The 11,683-nt window shown below is 34.8% G+C and overlaps 1 protein-coding gene across 1 annotated transcript in view; it reads right to left on the bottom strand.

The window, feature by feature from the left end:
• Nucleotides 1-11,683, bottom strand: part of LOC137634106 (muscleblind-like protein 1) — a 169,194-nt gene that overhangs the window by 141,804 nt on the left and 15,707 nt on the right. Inside the window, 1 exon segment of the mRNA XM_068366329.1 lies at nt 3,689-4,749. Coding sequence (XP_068222430.1) covers nt 3,689-3,895 — 207 coding nt within the window. The 5' untranslated portion in view covers nt 3,896-4,749.

Consider the following 11,683-nt stretch of genomic DNA (forward strand, 5'->3'; position numbering starts at 1 on the left):
ACGTCCGTATGTCTTCATTATCATTATTATTATTATTATTACTATCCAAGCTACAACCCTAGTTGGAAAAGCAAGATGCTATAAGCCCAGGGGCTCCAACAGGGAAAAATAGCCCAGTGGGGAAAGGAAATACGGAAATAAATAAATGAAGAGAACAAATCAACAATATATCATTCTAAAATAAGTAACAACGTCAAAACAGACATGTCATATATAAACTATTAACAACATCAAAAACAAATATGTCATCAATAAACTATAAAAAGACTCATGAGTGGTTTGTTCAATAGTTTGAAATAAAATTCTGGGGAATGTACCATAAGCTTAATTCTTTTTCTCGTTGAGGCATATTTTTTAAGAGTTAAAACAAGGGTCATTACTTTAGTTAGAATGATAACAGTAACCCTGGCATGTAATTGCGACACAGCTAAAATAATAATATTTCACGTGTAATCGTCTCTTTATGAAGATCATTATGCACTGTTAAAAATTTGCCTTAAAACAGTAAAAATCAAAGAACAAATGTTGCCAGGCATTTACCGTTTTAAAAACGGATATATTGACGCAAAGAAGTGATATTACGGTCACCAACCCATAAAAAATAACAAAAGTAGGATAAAAATTACGGTCATCTGTATTTTACTAAAATACAGCTGAGAACTGTATATTTTTACAGAGAATTTCCGATTAAAATTACAGCTTTTCTGAAGAATGTGCGAGACTAAAGCGAGATTTTCATTATTATTATTATTATTACATATTCATCAAAGTTGGATGAGCTGGTGGCCAGTAATCCAGGCGAGATCCACGGTGCTAGCAAACGCGACCCTAGTTAGTCAATCAGGCAAGAAACTATTTTATAGATTTAGATCCAGCAATAAAATAATCCATTATTTGGCAACAGCTCCCCCGCAAAAGAAAAAAAGTAAAAGAAAAAGAATATATATATATATATATATATATATATATATATATACATATATATATACATACATACTGTATATATATATATATATATATATATATATATATATATATATATATATATATATATAAAACAACAATAAAAGATATTAATAAAATATTTTACACGTATTGCAACAACAATATATTAACCTCATTTGGCAAAATTTTTTTTAAAAAACTATTTGTGAGCGCATATAAAATGCTATTTAAAACAAATACTTATGAGAATATACAAAACATTAAAATACTATTTGTGCGCACATAAAAAAAATACCATTTAAAAAATCTATTTGCGCCTATACAAAGCACTTTTAAGATACCACTATTTGTGCGCACATATAAAACACTATTCAAAAACACTATATGTGCGCAAATTCAAATAACTATCTGAGCAGCCATACAAAACACTATTGAAAAAACTATTGGTGCGCAAATACTAAATACTTAAAAAATCTATTTGCGCCCACAAACAAAATACCGTTTAAAAAACTATTTGTGCGGACATAAAAAACACTTTTAAAATCAAACTATTTGTGCGCATATACAAAACACTATTTAAAAAAAAAAACTATTTGTTCGCACATACAAAACACTATAAAAAATAAACTATTTGTGCGCATATACAAAACGCCATTTAGAAAAAAAAAAAAAAAAACTATTTGTGCGCATAAACAAAACACCATTTAGGAAAAAAAAACTATTTGTGCGCATATACAAAACACTATTTAAAAAAAAAAAAAACTATTTGTACGCACATAAAAAACACTATTAAAAAAAACTATTTGTGCGCATATACAAAACAGATATGTAAATGCAAATGCATAAATATCGAGCAAAAATACGCAGTTTTAATTTTCTTTCTTTTTAATGAAATGGAAATTAACAGCTGGGTGATAACACGTGAATCTGAAATGATATCCAACTCTCTCTCCCCTTCCAACGTCAAATGCATTAGCACTAATCTTCGGCAATTAAAAAATGGAAATAAATGTGCGCGAAAGCTATGCCCCGATTTCCCTGTAATCCAGAAATATGTTGCAAAATAGTCTCGCAAATTTAATCTAAATTATATGTTTTGTTTCGCAGACTTACACTTAAATATAGGATTGATTTAAGAAGTAATTTAGAAAGGAAAGTAATCTATTCCTTATTTATTAACTCCGCCAAAGAGGTTGGAAGGTGGTTATGTTTTATCCCGTTTGTGTGTTTGTTTGTGAACAGCTACCTGCACACAAAAATGGTAAAGAAACTTGCAGGGTTTAACTGATATGCAAAGAGCTATAAATGAATAAATTTTGGAAGGTCAAGGTCAAATGTCAAGGTCACGGTCGAGCAATAAGCTGCCACAGCGGAGGTCTGCGCTCGACCAAGTTCCCCTCTAGTTTCGTATCAAATTATATTTCGAATGTAATTATATTATCATTCAAGACATATCAGTTACTTTTCTATCAGCAGAAAACGCGAACATGTATTTTCCGATGAAATTAATCATAGAAATACAGGGAACCTAACGTTATTCTATATCAAGTATTCAAAACCATTAATTGCACATATAATGCAAATGAAAAAAAATCTCTATTTCATTAACAACATACGCAATGACTTTAGTTATATAATTCGTGAATTTCATTATATTCAAAAAGCAGTAAGTGACATAAGTAAAAACCTACTTCTTTAATCTGAATTGAAATGCATAATTTATAAATCAAAATGCAGTTAGTCAATTTAATAATTTCAAGCTTTTCACATAACATTTAATCCCTGCAAGTTTCATTACTCTACGATTAAAATTGTGACCACGAAGCTGTTCACAAACAAACACACACACAAACAGGGGGTAAAATTTAACATCCTTCCAACTTCGTTGGCGAAGGTAATAGCTTTTCATGTACACACAATGTATCATACTGCCCCCAACAATCTTTAGATTACTTTCAATTCAAGGATCACTCTAAAACCCCTATTTTGAAATGAAAAAAAAATAAAGAAAAAAAAATTAGTAATCAACAACGATTCACAGATCACATTTCATGCAATGACGACTGAATGTTAATTTCGGTTCTCTCTCTCTCTCTCTCTCTCTCTCTCTCTCTCTCTCTCTCTCTCTCTCTCTCTCTCTCTCTCTCTCTCTCTATATATATATATATATATATATATATATATATATAAAATAATAATAAAAAAAACAAAAAAAAATATGTAATATTCTTTGTCAATAGCGGCAATTCCTTATAATTCTTAAATTGATAACTCAAAATTATATAAATTAACAGCCAAAAATTACTAAAGTAAGGCGATTAATGTTAAAATTTAATAAATCTCCTATGCAGTATTTGACTAAATACCTACAATTTTGTGGAGACTTCACAATGCAAATAATGTTAAAATTTAATCATTCTCTTATGAAATGTCTAATTAAAAACCCTACAATTTTGAAGAAAATTTCACTTTTGCAAATAAAGCTAAAATATAACTATTCTCTTATGATAGGTCTAACCAAACCAAAAAGCTACAATATTGAAGTAAATTTCACATTCGCAAATAAAGTTAAAATTTAACTATTCTCTTATGAAATGTCTAACCAAACCAAAAACCTACAATTTTGAAGAAAGGTTACATATCAAGATATTCAACATGAAGAATATACAATTCAATGGACGACCTCCTATGCAACAAATCAAATCCTGAAAAAAAAGGAAAAAAAGAAGAGGTTCAGACTTACCTTAATGGAGTCATAACAAGCAGTGACGCGTCCATTTTGGACTTCGACGTTGGGCGGCGGATGGGCAAACTTGCACTCGGTGTCGGGGCGTGTACACTTGTTCCTCTGGAACTCTCGACACACCTCGAGCTGAAGCCAACGCGAGTCCTTGACGTTGAGGAAATTATTCACATTGACCATTGCCATGTTTGGCACCCCACTGACCATAGGGGTGCTATAGGGAGCGCTGTGCGCGGCTCCGACCGTAGGATCCAGCTGGCCGGTTGATGAGACTCCTTATGGAGTCTCTCTGTCACCTCCAACAAAAGCTCTTGATACCAAGAGGGGGACAAGCGAGAGGAGGAGGGCAGGAAGGGCAGCGGCAGCAGCGGTGGCAGCACAGATAGTAGTAGTAGTAGTAGTAGTGGTAGTAGTAGTAGTAGTAGCGGCACCACAGCAGTCCAGTCAAGTGCTGTGTGGTAATCAAAGAAGTAGTAGGGCAAGTAGGAGGTTGATGGCAGGTTTTGGGGGAATTTTTCTCTTTTATTTAACGTTTAAAAAAGGTACCGACTGAAGCTGTCAGGTTCCCGGGCGCACACACACGCACTCTTTCGCTTTGATTTTCTTTGGTTTTCTATCTTTTATTTTCTTTCTTATTTTCTTTTCTATTATTTTCTTACTCTTTATACTTATTTATATATATAAAATCATGTATATTTAAACTTTCAGCTCGTCACTTAGCTAACCACATTACCCTCTACACCGACATATATATATATATAAAGAGATATTAAGCCCACACACACAGCAATAAAGCCTCGGGAATAAAAGCAAACCACGATTGTCCAGGACGGTTTTTTGTTTTTTTTGTATATCTATATATATATATATAAGTAAATATATATATATTTATATAAGCGAGAGCGTGTGGGTAGAATTTATATATATGGTCAAAAGGTGGTGGTGGTGGTGGTGTGGCTGGCACAGGTGTGGAGGAGGAATTCAAGAAGCAAGCTGGCTGTGGCTGGCTGGAGTGGTGTGTCACGTGATTTTGGCAGGAGGCACTCTCCGGGTAGTAGGGTCTGCAAGAGAGAGAGGAAGGAACGACGTCACATGATGAACCACACCGGCCGGCCCACTACTATTACTACTACTAATACTACTACTTACTACTACTACTACTAACATAACTGCTGCTATCACAACAACTACTACTACTACAGCTACTTCTAACACTAATCCTCTATCTACTGCTTAATTCTAATCCAAATTCAACCAAAAAATAAAAAATAAAAACTATTACCACTACTACTATGATAAAAACTCTAAGAGGCACCTACATGACAATTCACACACAAAAAGAAAAAAGTATATATATAATCTTCCATACAGACTAAAAAAAAAAAAACTCAGTCACTCACAATCACACCCCACCACCACCGCCACCACTTTCCAAGCACCACCCGGCACCCAACACTACGATCAGCACCATAGCAAAGATAATTAAGAACCTACAATCACCTATATGTTAAAAAAAAACTAATTGAAACTCTCAGATAAAACTTCCATTCGCTAACAAACTGATCTATTAAACTAATCACAGGAAAATGCAGGTGGCAGAAAAAAAACATCTATATATGAAAATATTTCATTATTCGGTGTTGGCTACCAGGCGACGCGTCCCCTATAAGGGACAGTGCTTCGACCTCAGCTGATTTGTCGAAAGGGGTCAAGGGTTAGGGTGGCGATGAGCTTTGGGGGGGGGGGAGGTCAGGTCAGGTCAGGCACTGCGGCGTAGAACTACTCATTCACAGCTTTTGGAATTAGGCCAAGAGTTGAGATAAAGAGAAAAGGAGGAAAGAAGAAGAATGAGAAGCCACAATGGGTCATAAAGCAAGGGATTAGAAAAAGAATAACTAGCATACGTCAAGAGAATGATGATGTACGTGAAGAAGAGACGATAATGATGATGGTGGTGGTGGTGGTGATGGTGACAATGGGAATGACAGGAACCTACCGTTGCGAGAGAGAGAAAGGCTCTTTTGAAGTCCTTTTTATAAAGAGGACTATGTCAAAAATTGTCTTCTACAACTGGGCCTCTTTCCCCAAAAAAATATCTTCTACAACAGAGCCCCTTTCCAAAATAAATCTTCTACAACAGGGATCTTTTCCAGAAAAAAAATTCTACAACAGGGACACTTTCCAAAAAATCTACAACAGGGACCCTCTCCAAAAACTATCTTCTACAAAAGGGCCCCCTTCCCAAAAAAATATCATCTACAACAGGACCCCTTTCTAAAAAATATCTTCTACAACAGGGACCCTTTCAAAAATATATCTTTTACACCAGAGCCCATTTCCAAAAAAATCTTCAACAACAGGGCCCTTCCCCCCAAAAAAAAAAATCTTCTACAAGAGGGACCCTTTTCAAAAAATATCTCCTACCACAGGGCCCCTTTCAAATAGATATCTTCTACAACAGAGCCTCATTCCAAAAAATATCTTCTACAATAGGGGCCCTTTCCAAAAAATATGCACAACAGGGCCTCTTTAAAAATATATCTACAACAGGGCCTCTTTCAAAAAAAAATATCTTCTACAACAGGGCCCCTTTCCAAAATATATCTACAACAGGGCCTTTTTCCAAAAAATATCTTCTACAACAGGGGCCCTTCCTCCTTTTTCTATCCCATAACTGAAATAACCTCCCGTTCCTACTTTTTTGAAGAAATGACTGAGAATGAACACCCCCCCCCCCCCCCACCAAAGGCTCTTTTTCCTCTCATACTTCAACTGGGAAGAACACAGATGGGAATGGAGGAAGATTGTCACAGGATTGAATAGTTGCACACACTGACCATGAATGACCATTTAAAGGTGGCGTTGGTAAGGGCCTACCAAGGTTGTCATGGCCGATCTACACATATTAAAAATAAGCAGTTTATATATAAGGCAGATAGCAAATGTGGATTTTATAGCAGCAACGTTATTGCAAAAAAAAACTATTTGGACCACAAGGCATCGTTAAAGGCACATGGAAGAAATAATGTCATTGTAAAAACCACTGGTCATAATCTCAAAAAAAATTATAAGATTCAAAAACCTTTCTGGGATCTAAATCATATGAAATTTGGCTTAAATGTGTAAAATATGACCGGCTGGAAATACAAAAGATAAAGACACAAATGAACTATGAGCCATGGCAAAATATTCACAAACAAACACTACAGTGACAGAAAAACAGACATGCTTGGACAACCATGCAAAAATTATATTAAATATGCTGATAATACTAGTTTGAAACATGAACAAAACACTAATTTAAAAAAAAGAGAAGCATAAAATGAAACTAAACAAACATGAAAATAAAAAACTCTCGCTAGCAAGAAACTAAACTAAACTAAAATATTTATTTATACTGAGAATATAATAAATAACACTCATGCGACATAATCAACATGTGCTGAACCCTAATTAAAATACCAATTAATACAAATAATCACTGTAACAAGACACTGAAGACCGGAATATAGAATATTTAAATGTCTATATATTTCCATTTGAAAACACAGGGCCACAAGTGCAAAAGACCATTGAGAACTGGTCGGTATATGAAGAAGTCTCAATGATATCACTTACAAAGACTCTATTGAGATTGTAAGTTCAATCGAGGAGCCGATTTTAATGGAAACATGACTAAAATCGATATGTTATTTCCCTCCCTCCTGTTTTCTTATAGTTTACATATGAAATATGTATTTTAATGTTGTTACTGTTCTTAACATATATTATTTTGTTCATTACTTCTTTGGTAGTTTATTTATTTCCTCGTTTCCTTTCCCCACTAGGCTATTTTTCCCCTGATGGAGCACTTGGGCATATACCATGTTGCTTTGCCAATTAGGGTAGTAGTAGTAGTAGTAGTAGTAGTAGTAGTAGTAGTAGTAGTAGTAGTAGTAGTAGTAGTAATAATAATAATAACAATAATGATAATAATAATAATTATTCTATTGTAATTATAATAAATGAAAAAACAAGAAACAGGAAAAGGGACGAGTAGAATCAAGCCAGTGGGCCAGGCAGTAGAGGCGGTGACGAAGGAACGACCTGGCTAGGAAGGATACAGGGATGGAGTAACCATGAAAAAACGGAGAGAGGTCCGCTCAGCACAATCATGCAAACAGTGGTGAGAAGTTACCAAGGCCTTAGCGACGATGATTTTAACGACGAAGGCAGCGCAAAAAGGGACGCTTCTTAAGAGCTGACCTTCACTCAGAGAGAGAGAGAGAGAGAGAGAGAGAGAGAGAGAGACTTCCTCCAACAGAATAATGTCAGCTGTGATAAGCTGTAGCCAAACAAACACGATTGGGTAGCAACAGCTCATCTCTATAAAATGCCGTTCAAGTCAGTTCAATGAACAATCAACAACTACAATAACTTTATATAACTTATAAATCTATATTCTTTCCCCTAATATAGAAATAGATAGATAAAGAAGATCTATATTTAAAGCCTTGACTCTAGTGTCATTATAAACACTAAAAGGCAAACAAAACAAGCCTTTGCTTCACTTCTATTTAGCACTACAATGCAACTCTTCCTCATTAGCGAGGGGGAGACAAAAAGAAAGGCAAAACAAAAAAGGAAAAAAAAGAAGAAAAATGGGTTTGTTTAGTCATCATGCTAATTGTCTTTTTTTCTATCCCTTCTCTTCATTGTTATTCTTCTCGCATATAAGTCATTTCCACTGGGCGAACGGAAATGCCGTACATATGATTGTTGCAACATATTTTACTTTGCATTGAGGTATGTACAGCAACAATTGGTAAACAGCCTTCAGGGTAAAAATGTCAACTGAACGTTGTTTCAGGACGTAAATATAGAAGAGTGTTTTTTCAAGACTTAAAAATAGATGAACGTTGTTTCAGGACAAAAAAGTAGATGAGGAACGTTGTTTCAGGACATAAAAATAGACGGGGAACGTTGTTTCAGGACATAAATATAGAAGGGGAACGTTGTTTCAGGACATAAAAATAGAAGAGGAACGTTGTTTCAGGACATACAAATAGAAGAACGCTGTTTCAGGACATAAAAATAGATGAGGAACGTTGTTTCAGGACATAAAAATATAGAAGAGTTTCTTCGAGACTTAAAAATAGATGAACGTTGTTTCAGGACATAAAAATAGAAGAGAAACGTTGTTTCAGGACATAATAGTAGAAGAGGAACGTTGTTTCAGGACATACAAATAGAAGAACGTTGTTTCCTGACATAAAATCAGAATAAAAACGTTGTTTCAGGACATAAAAATAGACGAGGAACGTTGTTTCAGGACATGAAAATAGAAGAACGTTGTTTCAGGACATAAAAATAGAAGAACGTTGTTTCAGGACATAAAAATAGAGGAACGTTGTTTCAAGACCTAGTTTCAGGACATACAAATAGAAGAGGAACGTTGTTTCAGGACAAAAATAGAAGAGGAACATTGTTTCAAGACATAAAAGCAGAAGAGGAACGTTGTTTCAGGACATAAAAATAGAAGAGGAACGTTGTTTCAGGATATAAAAACAGAAGAGGAACGTTGTTACAAGACCTAGTTTCAGGCCATACAAATAGAAGAGGAACTTTGCTTCAGGACATAAAAACAGAAGAGGAACGTTGTTTCAGGACATAAAAACAGAAGAGGAACGTTGTTTCAGGACATAAAAACAGAAGAGGAACGTTGTTTCAAAACATAGTTTCAGGCCATACAAATAGAAGAGGAACGTTGTTTCAGAGAAAAAAAAAAACAATAAGAATGTTGTTTCAGGGCATAAAAATGGAAGAAGAGGCGATGCTATGTCTGAAGGGCATCTATAAAAACGTATTGATTAGATCTAGTACCGCGAGAAATCTTATCTAATCGCGTGGAGTTACAGCAAGAAACTGATAACATTAAGCCCTTGGAGCATAGTGTCTGAATTGAAGGGGAACAATCAGTTCTTTGTAGTGGGGGATCATTGAGTGGAGATGAAAGTGAGCGGGCAATAAAATACATAACTATCTTTTTCTCTCTTTTTTTTTAATCAAACAAGATGCAAATATTACTAAATAAGATAAAAAAATATGGTTAATCATCATAGCATATTTGGAAGTTCAAGTAATTTCCCTCTTTGTTTATTTATAGAAATTGACCTATCTTTTCATTTATTATATTCTAATGAAGATATTATTATCATTATTATTATTATTAATTATTATTATTATTATCATAATCACTAGCTAAGCTACAACCCTAACTGGAAAAGTAGGATGATTTAAGCCCAAGGGCTCAAACATGAAAAAAAGATACCCCAGTGAGGAAAGGACCAGGGAGGGTCAGGAAATGGCTGCTGATGACTCAACAGATAGATCTATAGGCTCCCCCAAATCTCGCCAACCTTAGCTCACAAGGATGGTAAGGTTGCAGACACTAAATGCACTAACGAGTCTGAGCGGGACTCAAACCCCAGTCTGGCAAACACCAGGCAGAGACGTTACCAATCAGGCCACAACAACAGGCAATGAATCACAGACTCCCTTGAAGAGGAACCTTCAGACACTGACGGGGCTTTTAACATTGGACGGAGCAAATACAAGGACACGTGCCTTCCGTAAACCGAGTTGAGCCCATTCGGATTAAAGGACTTGTTTGAAAAAGGAAAAAACTTGCATACCTTACAATAGGGATTCTTGAAAATAGCAAGTTTATCGGCAAGAACACTGCTGCCAAAACTAATTAATTAAGTTAAAACTTATTTAAAAGGAGAAAAAACTTGCATAGGATACAATAAGTAGTCTTGAGAGTATTAACGAAATTTTAGCGGTAATAAAACTGCTGCCAAAACCAATTCTTGAAGTTAAACTTATTTGAAAAAAAAAAATACTTGCATACGATACAATAAGGATTCTTGGGAATATCTAATATATCGGCAAAAAAACTGCTTCCATCACCAATTCATAAAGTTAAAACTTGTTTAAAAATTGAAAAAACTCCCAACAATAAGTACTGTTAAAAAAAAAAACGGTTATTTTACCCGGAAATTCTCCGCCAAAATATACTGTTCTCAGCCGTATTTCAGTAAAATACAGGCGACCGTAATTTTTTACCCTACTCTATAATTTTTTACGGATTGGTGACCGTAATATCCCTATTTAGCGCCAATATATCCGTTTCTAAAACGGTAAATAGCAGGCAACATTTATCCCCCGATTTTTATAGTTTTTATAGCAAATTTTTAACAGTGTATTCTTGAGAATAATTACGAAATTTCAGCGGTAAGAACACTTCAGCCAAGACCAATCCATAGTTAAAAAACTTATTTAAAAAGAGAAAAATCTTGCATAGGATACAATAAGTATTCTTGAGAATAATAAGGAAAATTTTGCGGTAAGAATACTGGTGCCAAAACAAATCCATAAAGTTAAAACTTATTTAAAAAGATAATAATCTTGCATAGGATACGATAAGAATTCTTGAGAATAATGAGGAAAATTCAGCGGTAAGAAAACTGCTGCCAAAACAAATCCATAAAATCAAAACTTATTTAAAAAGATAATAATCTTGCATAGGGTACAATTAGTATTCTTGAGAATGAGGAAAATTTAGCGGTAAGAACGCTAATGCCAAAACCACCAATCTATTACTAAAGTTGAAAAATCTAAACAGCTGATTGATGACAATGATGAGGATATTTTTTTTGGGGGGGAGAGGAGGGTGTTGCTAAAGTCGACCAACGTGGAGCAAGAATGCCCACACTACACTCAATTTTTTTTAATGAGGCGCATTTGCACTGACTCGCAACGGTGCCCTTTTAACTCGGAAAAGTATCCTGCTATCTGATTGGTTAGAATTATGATATCCAACCAATCAGCGATCAGGAAACTTTCCCGAGCTAAAAGGGCACCCCTGCGAGTCGGTGCAAATCTGCCTCACTAAAAAAAATTGACTTATACATACTGTAAAACATCACCAGCAACAATAGCAGGTTGTCTTGG

The sequence above is a fragment of the Palaemon carinicauda genome, chromosome 44 (genome assembly GCF_036898095.1).
Source record: "Palaemon carinicauda isolate YSFRI2023 chromosome 44, ASM3689809v2, whole genome shotgun sequence".
NCBI classification, from domain to species: Eukaryota; Metazoa; Arthropoda; class Malacostraca; order Decapoda; family Palaemonidae; genus Palaemon; species Palaemon carinicauda.